The sequence below is a fragment of the Leptinotarsa decemlineata genome, unplaced genomic scaffold (assembly GCF_025532065.1).
Source record: "Leptinotarsa decemlineata unplaced genomic scaffold, Ldec_3_MD MMD2_tig00001621_RagTag_RagTag, whole genome shotgun sequence".
In the NCBI taxonomy this organism is placed as follows: domain Eukaryota; kingdom Metazoa; phylum Arthropoda; class Insecta; order Coleoptera; family Chrysomelidae; genus Leptinotarsa; species Leptinotarsa decemlineata.
This window is the reverse complement of record NW_027412566.1, coordinates 2,354,549-2,373,455: the sequence shown is the minus strand read 5'-3', so window position 1 is coordinate 2,373,455 and position 18,907 is coordinate 2,354,549. Positions and strand designations below refer to the sequence as shown.

General features: G+C 35.6%; 1 protein-coding gene, 1 long non-coding RNA gene and 1 pseudogene across 3 annotated transcripts in view; 1 reads left to right on the top strand and 2 right to left on the bottom strand.

Moving 5' to 3' along the window:
- Window positions 1–415: 415 nt before the first annotated feature.
- The window catches only part of LOC111514279 (proton channel OtopLc), a 33,970-nt gene continuing 15,478 nt past the window's right edge, over window positions 416–18,907 (top strand). Inside the window, exons 1-8 of one of the 2 annotated variants that reach the window (XM_074176160.1) lie at window positions 417–620; window positions 2,725–2,886; window positions 4,243–4,354; window positions 5,464–5,680; window positions 14,566–14,671; window positions 15,151–15,424; window positions 16,542–16,717; window positions 18,432–18,645. In XM_074176160.1, the coding sequence (XP_074032261.1) occupies window positions 498–620; window positions 2,725–2,886; window positions 4,243–4,354; window positions 5,464–5,680; window positions 14,566–14,671; window positions 15,151–15,424; window positions 16,542–16,717; window positions 18,432–18,645 (1,384 nt within the window). In that variant the 5' untranslated portion in view covers window positions 417–497. Of the gene's footprint in view, window positions 621–2,724; window positions 2,887–4,242; window positions 4,355–5,463; window positions 5,681–14,565; window positions 14,672–15,150; window positions 15,425–16,541; window positions 16,718–18,431; window positions 18,646–18,907 lie in introns of both variants that reach the window. The other variant, XM_074176161.1, reaches the window with a different exon arrangement.
- On the bottom strand, window positions 2,221–2,538 carry LOC141482606 (uncharacterized). The gene is made up of 2 exons (XR_012465610.1): window positions 2,422–2,538; window positions 2,221–2,362 (listed from the first exon to the last, which is right to left on the bottom strand). It is a non-coding gene; the product is annotated as an uncharacterized lncRNA (long non-coding RNA).
- LOC111514280 (uncharacterized) lies at window positions 2,937–3,869 on the bottom strand (annotated as a pseudogene).

The window sequence follows — 18,907 nt, the reverse complement described above, 5'->3', positions numbered from 1 at the left end:
AAAAAAGCGTGGGCGTTTTGTGACATATTTTTTTGTATATCAAGCGCCCGTTGCTTTTTCATCAGTTCGATGTTCTTCAAACGCGTGTTTTTTAGTTTTTTGAACTATATTTATTTGTGAGAAACCTGATATGGTGTCCATTCAACAATCCAACCTCAATGGGATTCCCGCATACCATATATCCACAAATAGACGTATTGTCAATCCATCATGAAGGAATGAAATAAAAATATGAGGTAATTTATTACCAATATATCAATAGCTGCCGAAACAAATGAATTATACAAACACAGGATATATTTTTATGACTTTAATCTAATCGATAATGACATTTTAATAAACACTGTTGATCCCCCAATTGAATCACCTTCCTTTGGTAGGAAATATCGGTAGTTTATTTTAGTCAATTGAATCACCTTCCTTTGGTAGGAAATATCGGTAGTTTATTTTAGTCAAGTAAGTCGATAACAGTGATGAAAGAGTAAGGAATTCAAAAAATGGAATCTGAGAACCCAAAATCTTCGGAATGTTCGGGCAGCATAGCGACAGATCAGACAGAGAAAATGAAACTACAAGACGAAAATATCGTCAGTGTTGAGTCAGATGTGACTTCCAATAGGGTAAGATATTAAATATAACAATAACGTTAAGGGTCGTGGGATTGGCCACCGAGATCATCCAATCTCACGCCACTTGACTTTTTTATGGGGTGTTTTAAAAGAAAGGGTATACAGTACTCCAGTGCCTACCGAAGAAGAATTGGGACGGCGATAAGTGCGGAATATTGAAGATCTGGATCCCCAGGAAATTAAAAAAGCAACCACAAGTCGCGTACAAAAAACATTTTAAAGTGTTAAGAATGTAATGGGGAACATTTTCAGCATTTACTGTGAAAATGTGATATTTTGTTTACAATTTGGTCATTTTGAATCATCCTATACTGTTATTGTCTGTACTTTCACATGTTTTAGCCCACAAAATCTTACTTTTTACCAAGAAATGACTGATTTTTGGTACAGTTGTTTTCTGGAAACTTTGAGCCATAGTTAAGGAAATTATTTTGTTACTTTACAAACTTCCTCTCGTTCATTGGTGTTGATTCAGGATACATTTGGTTGAATTTTTTACACGTTCTGACAATGATTTGATCACTTTGTTCATGTGTATAATAAATAATTTCATAAGAATTTCGTTCGAATAATCGATATTTGCATTCATTTTGGAAGATGATTCGAAACACCGTCGATAACTCTTTGTAAATTACTTATAAAAGTAACCGAACTGCTATAAGCTTGATAATTCCACTGCTACCTAAATCCAAATTCTAAAAAAAAATAATGTTTCTAGAAGAAGCGACTTTATTGAGAAAACTTGACGATTTAGGTATAGGGACATGATATATCATCTTGAAGCATTTTTCACCATCTTCCAATTTACCGAGTAATATACAGGGAGTTTCGTTTGAAAAAATTAACTTTTGACTAATTTTATGCACAATAGAAATAATAGTAATTTTAGCACGCCCTGTATAGTATGAAGTCGATTCCTTAGTCTTATTTGAATATTTCGAGTTTGTCCAAACTATCATCAAAATATCAACTTTTCATGAATTGAGAGTACTGATGTACTTAATTTCAATTAAGGCTATGTTTTGGACCATATTGAGCACAATTTATTTTTTATCTTGAAAACAGATAGAGATAGTTATAGGACATTATACAACAAAAAAGTATTGGAATACTAGAGCGATTCCAAAAATGTATTAATATACGGGGTGTTCCATTCAAAAAAATAAAGTTGCTAGGATTTTTTGATGGAAGTGGCAACGCCGCAATGCTGAAATTATTTTAGATAGATAGAACAGGAAAGGAAATGTGAGAGGTGAAATTTTCAGAAAAATTATGCTTTGCGTTTTCCAGAAACGTCTAACCTACCATCGACCGTGAGTCACGCTGTATATATTTATACCGAAAAGATTCAATATATCTCCGAAGTTAGTGGAGATGGAGGAACGAAATCTTGGTGTCATCACAAATGAACAAAGAAATCTTCTTACTCACCCTTTCATGGGCGACACCAGGAGACTGAACCTCAAACTCTTCAAGGAACCCTATTGAAGTTCATTTCAAAGGCATCGATTAACAAACCTTTCTACACAAACTAGAGGTCTTTATGGTCCCCCGTTTGCGATTAATGAAGAAGAATAATAATGAATGCTAGTCATGAAAAACAATTTTATTTCATTTCATAAGATGTTCAAAATGACACATCTGTGTTTCATTGTCGTAGTTCTTGCATATCTTCTAGTTTTGTATTGCGGAAGCAGATATTAGACAGTTTTTCCAAATGAGATCTACAGACCCTGCAGAAAAATACTCAAAATTCTTTGAAAGCGATATCCATGCGATAATTGTGACTTACGTTCGATTTTAATCAAAAATTTCTTCCTGAACAATGAATTCCAGCTCGACCCTTCTGTAGTTACAAGTTAAATGATATGAATGAGTCGTTAAACCTCGAACAACAAAGTCAATCTGAAACAATGAAATAATATCATACTGGGTCAAAAATCAACACCTTTTCTATGTAACAAAATGTATTCAAAGTAGCAGTTGAATCTAATTTTGAACATATATTATTGAATATGTTTGAAGTTCTCGATTTGAGATATTTTATACTTTAAAAAACTAGTATTCTCATTATTTTTTGTATATTCTCTCCCAGAATTCCGTTACCACAAGTGAAGTCATTTTAAGACCTCAACATGCCATAGAAAGAAAAAGAATCGTATCCGCTGTTGTAGCTTTATCGGGGCCTAATCCTAATTTCAGAAGAACCCACTCTGCTTTGGGTTTGGGTTCATCGAAAGTTTTGGGAAACGAAAGGGTAAGTGAAATTTTCGTAATGAAGATCAGGTAATGCAATTCTCATTTTTTTTTAATATAATTTTTCAATGTCAAGTATAACGAAAAGAAATACAAAACATTTATATTATTCCATTTTTCTTAGCTACATCCAATGCATCATAGTCCCTAGCTAACCTAACATAAGCCTTCTTTTTACCATCCGGCCCTTATCAAAGTGTTTACTTTTGCAACATTGATGTCATACAATTTTTTTACGGCCGCTTTGATATGGTATTTGTTAGCTCTTGTATGAACCAAGAAAACCAGGGTGTTGTTATCCTTAATTTTTTTCCTGGCTGCTTCGGTTGTCAGAGGGAATTTAATGATATTATAGGCATCCATTCGTGACTTAGTAGGAACACTCTTCCTTGGGTATTTTGATTGCCTTTGGGGCCTCAAAGTTGTTGGGCGGATTTTGCGGCTGTGGGTACCATTAGGACCTTTGATGACCTTCTATTGCACCTTCAACGCTTTGGAAATAGGAGCAGATGCGGCTGATTTTCCACCAACACCCTTTTGCTGTTTAACAGGGACATTTTTCTCAGGTTTAGCAGGCAGAGCCTTAGGTGGAGCCTTAGCTTTACCAGCTGCAGTTTTTGCTGCACTTTGTTTCTTGGTTGCAGGTTTGGCTGCACCCTTAGTGGCTTTACCTGCCGGAGCTTTAGCAGTGGTCTTTGAAGCGGTAGCTTTTGTTTTGGGGCAGCAGCTGGAGCTTCACTTGATGATGCTGCTTTGGCAGCAGCAGGCTTAGGTGCTGGAGTTTTAGAAGTTGCAGGTTTTTTGTCTGCTGAATTGGCAGCTGTTTTTGCCGCAGCTTCCGGTGCTGGTGCAGCCTTTGATCCAGAACTTGAACCTGAGGCAGCGGCAGAGCCTGCAGCAGGTGCCGATGCTGGCTTTTTCTTTTCTTTTTTGGCAGCGGACTTATCCGTTGATTTTGGCTTTGAAGGTGCCATCTTCACAAATACTCATTTATTTGGTTTTTTATCGATATCAGCTTGTTATCACAGATATAATAAATGGTTTGAAGGTTTTTTATATCTGAAAAAATAACATGTTTTTTGAAAGATTACTGCTCAATCGAGAAGATTAACAATTTTTATGTATAATCATGTTTTTATTTGTAGGAAGGTAAACTGAAATGTGTGCTTCTGAATCTTGTTTCTATAACTGCTGATTTTTTTTTCATTACTATGTACTAGTTGTACTATGTTGAACTCATAATATTGTTGTATTTAGTATAGTATATGTTTTTTCGGATTGAGCCAGTACCTATTGAGTAGTGTAGATATATTTTTTTGAAAACCGCTCATTTCATTTCATTTCGTCTTTCTTTCAGAACAAAAATGGAAAAATGATTCTCAAATTAGTTCTTCCCGAAGATCACCTCAACGGGATAGAAAACGACTTTTCCACCACAAACCCAGCAGACGACATTGCGGGTACTTTAGGTAGATTATGTTCTACACTAATACTATTTTAGATTTTTGTATGTTTGTTGGTAATGGATGATCTCAGAAACTACCTGTCTATATATATAAAGATGAACGGTAATTGTGCAACAATGTCTACGAAAAAGGAAGTGAAACACATCTTCTTTTTTATAAGGAGATGAATTGGTCGTTAGAATATCCCAATGGATAGGTTTTAAAAATTGTCTTTGTATCTATTCGAGAGGGTATACGTCACAAAAATTGTACGGGTTCCAAATTCTAATGCAATATTCTGATTTAGACCTGATATATGAATAGTACCTTGTCCCAATTGAAGGGGTTATATTTTTAGGAGTGATTAATTTTTTACCATTCATTCAAAGTAGAACTCATGTGAATGATATCTGATTTTTATTCCACAACGAATGTTTGAAATACAAACTGAGTAGAGAAAAGTATCTTCTGTATAATTCAGGGTTCATATAGAAGTATTTGTTTAGAAAGAATTTTTTTCTTTCGTGTAATTCAATGTTTATATGAAAGTAGCTGTTTCAGGAGGACTTCCTTTCAGTTTGTTTCTGAAAGTTACTTCTTTGCATAATCTACACATCCATGTATAGAGTTACTTATTATCAAATTGTTACTTCCTTCCTTTCTTTGGAAGATTCGCTCATCCATTTTTGTATCAAGATGGAGTAGTAGAAACCCAAAAACTTTCTTTCCCAAAAATACCTTGTTCCCTTCTGATAAGTATCCGGCCCAACAAAGGAAACACAGAAATTTAGAAAAAAAAATGTTTCAACATAATCTTCTTGCAGCTCTATAAGCTGCTGATCAAAAAAGAAGAAATTACCGCAAAAACTGAAAATCGTCCTTGAAACTGTTCACTTAAAAGTATCTTTCCGAATTTTCATCTCATGAAGTTTTCACAGCCTGTATAGTTCTTTTCTCAATAATAATTAGTTTTATTACTCTGACAGAGGTCTCCTTTATGAACATTAATATTTTTTGGGGTCAATGAAGAACGATTAGAAGCATTGAGGACTTCATCCGAATTTTCATGTAATATTTTTTATCTCTGGACTGACGAATACAGGATACAGTTGAATGATAATTCAAATATTTAGGAAACTCTCATTCGAGTGTTCGATCCCAACAACAACCTTCTAGCATCTGTAGTAAGCAGGACTATGCAACGCCCATCAATCACACTTTCTCAACGGGAGACTATGAATACGGGTCTGCTAAAACTCCGGGAGGATTTTCTTTTGTCGGTTCACCAGAATCCTCTATCTGCGTTCCTGATGACCCAACGCCTAGCGACGAGAAAAGACGGGCATTCACGTGAGTAATAGACATGCTTTTCTACAAACTGATGGAGAAAAACAGAAATACTCAAAAATAATGATAATTTTTATTCCAGTCAGATCATATCTACATGATATTGGAACAGTCAGAGACATAATGTATACATTAAATCAGATGAGATGACAATAATGGAAGTTTTGAAGGTTATAATAATAACAGGGCATCCGAGTGTCATAACTCACGTTATATTTTTGCTCATGAATTCTGATATGTCATAGTAACATTCACTACATAGAAAGTTTTTGAGTTTTCTTTTGAAAACATTAACGAAGTTTTCCAATCTTATACAGGCAGGCAAATGATTTAAAAATTGAATTCCTCTGTATATTGGACTTCTCTCATATAGACTAGTTCCATGTTTAGGAGGCCTCATAAGTTTCGAGGATCGAGTTGGGAAGTCATAATAATTATTATGACTTATTTCAATTAAGTCCATCCGATTCATTGTAAGATCGCTGTCGTTTAGCTTGTCTTTTATAAAACACTTCTGGAGCATCCCTACACACAGACCAGCAGTAGTCTGCAAGCATTGCTTCATTCCAACGGCCCTGATATCTCTGTTCCATTAAGGCAATGTCTTGATGGAATCTTTCTCCATGTTCGTCACTCACAGCTTAAAATGAATTTTTAAGGACATGTTGCATCCAAGTTGGTGGTAAGCTTGAAGAAGCTCTTCAACCAATGCTGTGAAGTTATCATCTCTTTTGTTACCTAAAAACCCATGTACAACCCCCTTAAAGGCTTCACAGGCTCTTTTTTCATTTCCTGTTAAAATCATGTCAAAAGCAGGATCATTTAGGATTTCACGGATTTGAGGCCCAATAAAGATGCCTTCCTTGACTTTAGCATCACTCAACCTGGGAAACTTTGCTCTCAAGTACTTAAAAGCTTGTCCTTCCTGGTCCATGGCCTTCACAAAGTTTTTCATTAGTCCCAACTTAATATGTAATGGGGGAAGGAGAACATCCTTAGGATCTACAAGAGGCTCGTAAACTACATTTTTCTCATTAGGGTTTAGGTCTCGTGTAGGCCAGTTCATTTTTTCATAGTGAGATTTTCTATCCCGACTGTCTCACAGACACAAAAAACAACAGTACTTGGTGAACCCTAATTGCATTCCTAGGAGTATAGCAATGACTTTCAGATCACCACAGATGTGCCACTTGTGTTGTTCATATTTGATTGATTGGAGAAGTGTTTTCATATTTATATACGTTTCCTTCATGTGAACTGCATGACCTATAGGAATAGAGGGTAGCTGATTTCCATTATGCAGAAGTACAGCTTTTAAGCTTAGTTTTGAAGAGTCTATAAACAGTCTCCATTCAGATGGAGTGTGATCCAAATTCAAGCAGTCCATCAAACCATTAACATCAGAACAAACTACGAGGTTTTCTTTTTTCTCAAAAAAAGGAAGCAAATCTTTTTGACGCTGTCTGTACTGAGATATTTTCACATCATGTTTTAGAAGATTCCACTGTTGTAGTCTTGACCCTAACATCTCAGCCTTTTCCTTAGACAAGCGAAGATCTCTTATAAGGTCACTCAACTCTGCTTGACTAATTCTGTGCGGATCACTAGACCTATCGCTTACCTCAAAATCAGGGTCATAGGATGTAGAAGGATGGGTTGCTCCTTCTAAACAGTCTTCATCACCTTCCTCTAAAATTTCATAGTTTTGGGGTGGAGAAGGGACTGGCAAATTGTCTGAGTGTGGTACAGGCCGAAGAGCAGATGGGAGATTAGGGTATTTAACCGTTCCTCTTTTCTTCATAGATAAACCTTGCTTAATGGGAGGAGTTAAGCAGAAATAACAGTCGTCTGTATGATTGGTAGGCTCACGCCAAACCATAGGTACTGCAAAAGCCATTGCCCGGTTTTTATTTTTCAGCCACTCTCGCAATATGACGGAACAAGAATTACAACATATATGAGGAGCCCATGATTTATCTTGGTCCCCAACTTTCACACCAAAATAATGTTCATAGGCTGTCTTAACGATAGGTGTCATTTTACGTTTCTGAGCCTTAAATGTTATTTCACCACATATATAGCAAAAGCTATCGACAGAATTCACACACTTTCGAGGCATTTCAGATCAGCACTTAAATTAATTTAAAAATCAACTTCACACGATAATTTCAATAGCAACCACGTGCGTACAATTGACAAACTCACATAGGTTATGTTTACTACTTAAGAACAGCTAATGAGAGGGGTGTTATGTAAACAAACATGTGTACCAACTGTTGGTGATGAAATATTTCATTTGTTGAAAACTCAATATACATATATATAATATAATGATACTATATCTTGAAAACAAGAGCTAATATATAATTTTTATGGTCACTTTCGGTTTTAAAACGTGGAAATACATTAAAATCATCTAATTTCAACCCCGAAACAAAAACTTTGTTGTGTTGTGTAATCAGAGTTAGGAGAAAAGTTATGATAATTACTTTTTGCATATAAAATGCATTCGTAGATGTAAATAGAGTGAAATGTAAGAATTCCATGTTCTTAGAAATGATTACGACATGTTTCTCTATAGTCTAGGCCGAACATTAATCGTATAATCCTTTTTCGAGAGAAGAAGACCCTGGATGCTCCCACTGCACCAGAAATGAGGGACTCCGTCCGTCACAAAAATATTTTTCAGTTGCAATATAGCAAAGTTACTACTATTCAATTTTTCGCAAATGTGATTGACATTGCTATTCCATTCCATATTATTGTCCACAAATACTCCTAGAAATTTGGTGGATTTCGCGAAAGGAACTTCACTATCATTTACTGAGATTGTATCATTCTCAGATACTTCATTTCTGGTGAAAAAGTGCATAAAAACTGTTTTTAGTAGAACTTACCGTCTGAGAATTTCTCCCACTCCACATGGTAAATTCCTTTGCCAGTATAATCATTTTTGCAATGAGTGGTATCATCAGCATATAGAATCAGGTGTTTAGTGCTGACGTACTTGGAAAGATCATTTATAAATAGAGTAGAAAAATTAGCGGACCAAGAATCGATCGTTGAGGTACACTAGCCTCCACATCATGTGGGAGAGATCTCTGATTGTCAATTCTTATAATAATTTTTCTGGCTTCGAAATATGAAACTTTGTAAAGTTTTGCAAAAATACTCATATCGTCTAATCATCGTTTTAATGCTGATTATATATTCTTCTATCCAAGCAACTCCGCACAAGACATTTCTATAAGTATTGTAAAAATTTCAATTATTTGTGAGTGATCAGTTTGGTGTCATTATGGATTGAAAATTATCGCGGACACATGTGGACAGTAGATCTCTTGATTGGAATTTTATTCGAAAAAATAAATTTCTTCACGTTGAAATATCAAAATTCGATTTGATTTTCAATGATTTGATGAAAAAAATTGAGATATAGTAACAGTACGAAAAATAGGAACAAATTAACTTATCCGGTCAAATTAGACTACAAAATAAGAGTGAAGGTACATAAATTTACAACAAGCTGCAAATGCGTGTAATTGTTCAAAACATAGTTAATATAAGATTTCAAAATTCCGAATGATTGCGATGCCTGGAAAAAATCTATTCGGGGCCAAAGGTCAAAATTCTCGAAAAAAATTGGTTTTTCGCGATTTTCAGGAAAACGGTAAGTTTTATCATAAAATAACTTCAGATAAAAATTGTAGATCATAAAATTCTCTACAAAAAATGAATCACTACTTTTTTTCTTAGAGTCACCGTTTCTGAGATACGACGAGTCAAAAAGTTGTAAAAGTTGTAATCGTCATTATATACATAAGTATGCCACGTATATAAATCTCTGAAGTTGTAATTTAAGTAAAAACATCTGTCTCCCTGTTCAAACAGGTGCAATTAACTTGTCTTCCTCCAACCTCAGTTGCTGCTCATCAACATCTTTTCCGCGTATATTACCAAGTTCAAGTGTGGCTCGGTTATCAGCTAGACCCAAAAGACTGGGGTTGGAAGTTGGTTGACAATGCATTAGAACCTGTTCAGACTTTACTCCCACCTGCGCCGGAAAAACTGCTGAACACAATTTTTCGCAACTGTAAAAAGGGATGCAGCGCTAAATGTGATTGTAAAAAAGTTGGACTGTTGTGTTCTCTGGCATGTACACATTGTCAAGGCCAGTCATGTTCTAATGCTGAATCACTAATAGGGGAGGATTCATTTGATACCAACGAGGAAATATGCGATACATCACTCTTGACGCAGTTTACCTACACCCAGGATGAACATCAAGAAGAAGATCAAGAAAAAGAAGACCATGAAGAAGAACGGCAAGAAGTATTTGAAGGTTATGATTCAAATTAATAAATTTTTACATTTTTTTAATCTCAATCGCTTTTATAATTTCCAACCCTTCCTAATATATTTTATTATGCAAGTTTTCAATTTGATAGAATCACAACAGACATGTGGAATAGATCTACTGGGAAAACTACTTTGAAAAAAAACGCGCTAAGTACACTACCTTATACCTTATAGGTGGCGTGGAAACGTGTGCATATAATGACGATTACAACTTTTACAACTTTTTGACTCGTCGTATCTCAGAAACGGTAGCTCTAAGAAAAAAAAGTATTGATACATTTTTTGTAGAGAATTTTATGATATACAATTTTTATGTGATCTTTTGTTATGATAAAACTCACCGTTTTCCTGAAAATCGAGAAAAACCAATTCTTTTTCGAGATTTTTGACTTTTGACCTCGAATAAATTTTTTCCAGGCATCGCAATCATTCGAAATTTCAAAATCTTATTTTTAACTATGTTTTGAACAATTACACGCGTTTGCAGCATGTTGTAAATTTATGTACATTCCAATGTCTAGATTGACCGGATTAAACTATGAAAATCAAGTGAAAACTCCATAATATAATTACAAAGTGTATATTTCGAATTTGGAAGATACGGTAACGATGGATCAGACATCTGAATTCTTTTGGGACTTTGCCAGTTTTTTTAAAATGTAATATAAATCTAGGTATCTAGGAACTCATGTGTATAGATGATGAATAGCACAGGTCTTTAAATAGGGACTTCTGAGATTCCATTCTCTATGTGGAAGAAGTTGAAGCATCTCCCTTCCACCGAAACGTCGTTTTTTCAAATGAGCCTGGAGTATCTGTAGACTAGAGAGGGTTGGTGTAGACTCACAGTACAGCGTGGAGGTGCACAAGTGAGGAAGCTTTCCTGCAGGGGCAGCCTGTCCCTCGCCTTTATTCAAGGCGGAGCTCTTGCCGCCCCAGCAGGAAGTGCCCTTGATGTTGGAGGTGATCTGCTATCTCCAGCTTCATTCCAAGCGATAGATTGAGGTGAGCATTTCTGTTCAGCCTCTGGGTTGGTTTTTGTTGTTTCTGTTGTTTCATTCATGTGTGTTCCACGAGTAGCAAGGGAAGAGTTGGTCAGCTCTGGCAGAGCCCCGCATTACCAGAGGTAGGCTGATTACAATGGGCTTTCGCCCAGTTCCCCAAGGGGATCGTTTTCGACCGCATATCACCCTGCGACCATTCAGCTGTCGGCACGATTCCTTACACTTTAGCTTGGGTAGGCTGGTCCACGGTGGCATATTTTGCAAAGGCTTTTGAGGGGTTTTAGTTTCCCTCACCCTACTTATTTCTGCCACTGACCAGGAGTCCGGCGACCCCGTCCGTAAGGCCACATTGGCTTCCCGACCAGAGCCCCCATTCCCCTGGCCGTTCCCCTATCCACCACCTGGGGACGCGCCTGATAGGTAGCCCAACCCACGGGGAGCCTGGAGTAATCCGTCTGAATTCTCAGTGAAGCTGATATATTGTGGAATGGCAAGTAGTGAAGTGGTTTGATACGGTCAAATAACACTATCTCCTTGTATTGATTGTTCCAAGTGAAACTGCACAAATTGCTGATTCTTCTGTAAACTACGTCCAAGTTCTCCTCTATCAAAGAAACGAATGACATTTCGAGAGGTTTCACTGGGGTATTTCACCAGCGCCATCGAATTAAGATTTCAATTAGTTATGGGATGAAAGAATTGGAGAGACTACTCGTATATGAAACTTCAACCGACGTATTCAGGCAGCAGCTGATTTCAATCCAGTATTCTGTCACTAATTTCAAACGGAAGAATGTCCGAAATCTCCGATCCATTCTCTTCCTAAACTATATCGGATTAGTTTTGAGAAATTATAATTATTATCAATGAAAGCCCTATAAATTCTCTATTCAATGAAACCATGATATGAAAGCAGGGAGGGATTGAAAGCAATATCTCTTCAAGAAAATGGAAATGATGGGTAATGGTTGTAATCATCTTTAATGTTTTGCATCTTTACCCTGCTATTTGAAGTATAATACATTGTGGTTGAGGACGTTCTTTGTCTATTTCTTGGATAATGGCAGTAGATACATTATTCAATTCATATATAGGGGGGAGCTGGAATCTTATGCAAGCGAAGAATTTGGAATTTTGTAGAATATATATACTACAATAATTTCTCATTCAGGTTGAATAAATATTATTAAACGGCCAGACTAATTATTTCCACAAAGCTCAAAGTTTCACTATTATATAACAATTTTCAATTGAAGGTGATTCATTAGCAACGTCGCACTTGTAGTGACCAACGGATAATCCTCTTACCAACTCTGCAGAGGCGTACCAAAATAATATTTTTATTTATTTAAACACATAGGTAATTATGTAAAAATTGTTATAGTAGGTGGCGCTACCTGGTGTCAATGGTAAAACTGATTACATTTTCTTATTATGCCTAATACAGTACTTCAAAAGAACAGAAAAATTCACAAAATAATTATTATGTTCTTTTATATAGAAAGAGAATTACAAAGCAAGGAAATAATTACCTATGTTATGCTTATGGAGTTTCAGACTCTATTGACTCGTCCGAAGAGGAATCCCCAGTCACACTCAAATCTATTATTATTTGGTCCAATCTCCACATTTCCTCTTCTTCCTTTTTCACATGGGCTACAGCATTAGCCCAGTCTTCTTTCCGTATCCGTTCCATCGCGAGTTCTAATAAACGTCGGACATCAGAAATTTTATACGTCACGATTTCACGAGCTACGTAACCCTTAATTTGAGCCCAGATTAATTCTATCGGGTTTATCTCGCAATGGTAAGGAGAAAGTCTTAAAATGGTGATGCCTTCAGCACGAGCTATTGTATCCACCACATGCTGGCGATGCTGTTTAATTAACTCATTAACTTAACTCATAAGCTTGGCCTTAACCATGTCCTCGCAAAATGGAATTCCTTTCTGTCCTAACCAACTCTGCATGTCTGCTTTTCTGGTGGTCATAGTTGGCAGCTCTTCTACTAATCGGCTGTGATAAGAATCGTTATCCATTACTATTACCGAATTTGGCTCGACTCGTGAAAGAAGGGATTCAAACCATCCTTCAAAGCGTTGGGCGTCCATGTCTTCGTGATGATCCCCCGTTTTTTTGGTGAAAAAAATTAGTGCACTATCGTCTAAAAAGCCACTCTCGTTACCTATATGGGCGACAATTAGTCGTTGCCCTTTACCCGTAGGTCCGCGTAACCCTGTTGATAAACCGTCCACAAATGCTTGACGATAACTAGTTACAGTAGTATCTTGCCAGATCTTAGATACTGTGTGACCAGCATTCACCCACGTTTCGTCCAGATAATAAATATTTTTATGAGCAGAACGCATTTCCCTAATAGAGCGAAGATATCTCCGTCGCCATGAGACTATATCTTCTCTTTCTATTAAGACAGATTTACGGGGTCGTTTGGCATATATAAATTTCAAATCTTCTTTTATCATTTTCCGTAACTTCTCTTTGCTCATTTTTGGAACGATATCATTATCCATTACGTTTTTCCTAATGGATTCGAGGGTTGGCGCTTTATTCTCAAAAAGGAAAGAATGAATGGTATAGCGTACACAATTTTTCTGGTAGTCATCCAATTCAATTTTTTTTCTACCACGACAATGTACTTTTGAAGCTTGCACAATCTCAATCACCTTTTTTCACGTACAATGCGTTCAATTGTCGACACGGGTATTCCCTATGCACATAAGGACGCTTGATAATGAAGAAATCAAATGACTAGTTATGGCATTTTAGGGACGCAAATATAATATACCTGCGAAGTGTTGATCAGTTCACCGATGTTTCAAAGTATTCAACGAACTGGTTCACCTATTCGTTCGTACATCCCATTGATATGCAGAAGCTATCTTGTTACGGGGTCAAATTTTATGGAATCATCTTACTTTTCAATTATTTGCAATGGAGATGCATAGATGATAAAAATGCCCTTGGTAAGAATTTAGTTCTAATATTTAACATTGTTGCCGTTAGCTCTCAGTTCAATTTGTATATGAGTTACTTTCAATTGAAAATTGTCAGATTATATAAACTGAGTCAAGTCAACTTAGTAAATTTACTTGGGAATTTAGGATACTCAGCCATAAACTCGTATAAACTATCAAAATCCTGTTGTTCCGGCAAAAAACACGAAATTTAAAATTTATTTATTATTGATAAACACATAATTATTGATAATTTTTATTTTTCATCAACTATATTATTTATTTGATATTTATTTCACTTACGTATCAATTTTTGAATAAGTATCAATTTAACCCTCATATTTTAAAAAAAGTGTTGATATACTAAGATATTGATTCATTTCATCAGTTGATGAAATACACCACGAAACATTGTCAACCACCTAACTAAGATATTGGTTGTTCAAGGTGGAATATTTTATGATGAAGAGTCAGATTTTCAGAGAATAGTCATTATATGATAATTTCATGAGGTTCCTACTCTTCATTGATGATTCATATATGTTTTCCAGGGATTTGTTGACGAAAACACTCAGTCTATTCTATGCTTTATTCAATATAACAGTAGGATTAGCAGTTTCTGTTGCTGATATTGTGGGCACATCACGTATAGCGGAGGTAAGATACGAAACTCATGCTACATAAAATCTGATCGACTGATACTCATAACGAATGTTGTCTTTGATGAAATCAAATTATTCAGGTACTTTTGATCTGAGTCATTATTATTTTCACTGCCATGAGAAAAAAAATTTATTGAATTATTGTTGTAATTTCGGTTCCATTCCTATTTTTGAAAAATGTGTCAAATATCTCACTTAGCAGCTCGGACGGGCTGACAGTGTCATTAGTAATGCATGATCATTACAAAAAACCAGTTTAATGACTAGTTATGATTTAGTCATAGTCAGTGTCATAGTCATAGTCAGAGGAATTATACTCCAAGAGGAATTCGATTTTTGATTATGACATATCATCAACTTTAGGTTGATGAAAAAAAAATAAGAATGAACTATCTACACAGCTTCAGCTCTATATTTTGAAAGTTTTATACATATTACTTTGTGAATTATTCATCAAAAATCACATTTTTTCAGATATTCAGCCTCTGTTTGGTCATAGTGGCTGCCATATATATTATATTTCTAACTGTGGATATTTCTATATTCATGAACAGAAAGCGCAAATACGAGGATCTCATTGAAAAAAATATGCCTGAGCAAGTGGAAATGACAAAAACTACAGATGGACGTTTCCAGTTCAACATTGTTCTTCCAGAAATCATAAAGGAGGGGAAAACTATCAAACACAATTACTGTTTCAATAAAGATCGCCACTCTACAAATTTCTATCTCAAAATTGGGGCAGCAGGTGAGACATTTTTCAGTTACATCTTCGCCCATAATATACGTACATTTCTGAAGTATTCTTTTCCAAATGTATGATGTATCATGTAACTTGACAACCATTGCGACTTTTACCCACTTGTTCTTATTTTCAGAAAGTTTCCTTCAGGGTTTCTACATTTCTTATATCTCTTTTCTCCTCTCACGTAAGTCCCCCGTTCTTCCTACTTTTTGTCCCCATCCATTACATTTTTTGAATATGGTGTCAGATTTTCTACGTTCTATGTGTCTCAACTATATTATTTGTTTGTGTATCTGACGATATCTTTTTTAATGGCTTCTCTTATTTCAAAATTCATTCTTGTGATTTTTCATTTGTTATTCTTACCGGATCCATGAGCGCATCTATTTCTAAATATTTGTGCAAATTGGTGCTGTTTGGCGGATTTATACAATTCTAGCGTTCCGCCCCAGCTCCGCACGGGTGCAATGCTGATACTAAATACACATATAAACGCGTGCAGTCGCTGCTAATCATAAAGTACTACAGGGCGAAGCGAGAAATCTTCTCGACCTTCTGTAAAAAGCTTATACCATTTGTAAACATTTTTCCGACTCAGAGTACAAACACCGTATGTCTCTGTCAACATTTCAAGTATTTCACATGAAATTTTATACACATTCTCTCATATATAGTAGAAAATAGCCGAATACACAAAACTCTTAAGTCTCTCACATGCTTAATAGTTGAAACTATGGAAATTTGTTTGAGATGACTCTATCAACATATAAACATTGCTCATCGAATGTCTTTGGTCCACAAAAATTTGAAACTTTACCTTATTTTTTACAAGTCCAAGTTGAATACAGGATTCAAATCTGAGTCAGCTTTTCCTGTAGTACAAAATACCAGCTGCCATTTGTTCATCTTGAGCTAGAATACCAATGTTTGGACGAGACCACTTTTTTGTTATCGACCAAATTACCAAATTTACAAAATTTCAGTATCTGCAATGGACAAAGTGACCACACAGTTTTTCAATCTACTGAAAACCACATTTTCCATTCACTTTCCACTGAAATTTTGTACTTTCATCAGTTTATTTTTTGTCACATCAAATTGATAATAATTTTTTTTTCAGCATTCTGTTTCGGGCACCTGATACACAGTGGATTGATACTGGGCTATCAAATTGTCTTTCTCGCTGCAGACGATAAAATTTTTTATGAATGCGCATCTCTCTCCACACTGATTTTGGATTTCGTCTATCCATTCTATTCGTTCATTCTGTTGTTTTTCATTTTCAAGTATTCGAATGTGAGTAACCTCTTGATTCTATACTAATATCATCTCAAAATATCAACTTTCAAACAATACAGGGTGTAACTAAATAAGTGTTGAACATTCAAGCAGGTGATTCCTCATCGAAAAAAAGATAGGATCTTTCATATAAAGGAATTTTATTGGAGCATCCCTTATTAAAATACAGCCCCTTTAAGGGGGTACATAAAATTTGTATAACAATTTTTTTTCACAAACACTAAAAAAGTTACAATATTGAAATTAACCTGGCGTTTTGAATAACCAAAAAGACAATTAGCCAGAAATTTATTTGGTTTACCCCATGGTTGTAAGGGGTGGAAAACGCAACCCCTAAAGATTTCCAATGTAACTTCTTGTCTTATTATTTGTTACCATTTAAAAATTAATTTACGATAGCCTGTTTCATTTCAAATAAGAAATGTTCGCAACAAAAAATTATTTTAGGAACAACTACAGAGATACATCGTCATAAATGCGTAAATACGAAACCAATCTATCTTGTAGGTCGCTATTAGCGATAGTGACAATTGCATAGGTATGATGCTGTCAGTTTGCGAATTTTCGAAATTGAATTAATAATAATTGTATGTTATTGTTCTGTTCTTAATTTGTTACTTTAATAATTCACTTGCTATTAAAATGGCATACACAAATGAGGAAATGACTGATATGCATTACGTTTACGGTCTATCGAAGGGAAATGGGTTAGAATCTTCTAGAAGATATGCTGAAATGTATCCTCAACAACAGGAACAACTCTTATACCCTTACCATCTGCAACGAGTACAGGCACTGTTGCCGCGAGACTTTCCGAACCGTCTTGAATTTTGAAATTGGATGCTGGAAATGATTAGAAGAAATTGTGACTTTCTGAAGAAGATAGAATTCACAAACAAATGTAGTTTTTCTCGGGACAAGATTATTAATTTTCATAATTACCACATATGGGCTGATGAAAACCCTTACGCTATTGTCGAAACTAACCATCAAGAATAGTTTTTCCTTAACGTGTGGCTCGGAGTTATTGGGGTTGATTTAATTGGCCCTCATTTTCTACCTCTTCGATTAAATGATGAGGCATACGTTCAATTTTTAAGACAAGTGCATCCAGTACTGCTAGAGGAAGTTCCTTTGGGCGTCAGAAGGGATATGTTTTTATGCATGCTGGGGCTCCCGCCCATTTTCGTCAAGTAGCACGTCAGCATTTAACTGAAACATGTGCAAATCAGTGGATAGGTCGAGGAGGACCACAGAACTGGCCCGCTCGATCCCCGGATCTCAATCCCCTCGATATCTCTATTTGGGGCCATTTACAGCATTTGGTTTATCGCACTCCTCTTCGCGATGTAGAGGACTTAAGAAACCGCATCATCGATGAAATATTCCGTTAAACTGGAAATCATTTTGAGATACTCACTATTTACTTTTAGGTTTACGATTACGACCAATTCTAGTGAATTTTTTTCGAAATGAATTCATTAAAGAACAGGATCAACTTCTTGGTTGTCATTTTTTAGGTGATTCAATTTTTTCGTCATTTACTGATTTGCCTTGGTGGAAAATAGTGGAATAAACAGATTTTTCAACTATTTGTGAATACGAAAATGAAGAAATGAACTACTTTCAAAATAATAAAGACATCAAGTTTATCTTCCTGCAATTTCAACACATGAGTTCCATGAAATGTTATTCGAAGCTCCAATTTCAGGTGATTATCAACAGACATATCATTTTGGCCAGATTCGGTGTGATGCATTGCTTATCGTCGAGTATTTGTTTCTGGGTATGGACCATTTTTCGAGAGGTTCTAGAAGCTCTAGCAGCTAAATCACAAAATCACAAACACGAAACAGAAGAAAAAGATGAGGATGAAAATTCATTCATGTCAGCTGCTTTACTGGAACCAGGAAATAACCGAACAGGTGAGTACCTTGATAACTTAAGTGAAACAATTTTTGGCGTGTAGAGCGAATTGAAAGGATTCTCATTCATGGACATATAAAATTGCAAAAATACTAACATGAGAATGGAAATAAATATAGATGATGAACAAAGTATACTACTGCTCATTAAACTTTTCGTGAATCTCATCAAAACTTTGAGTCGGGCATGCCTTCGACTCATTTGGTTTTTGTATCCTATATTGATACAGATCTACTAATGAAATGAACACTTATTTATATT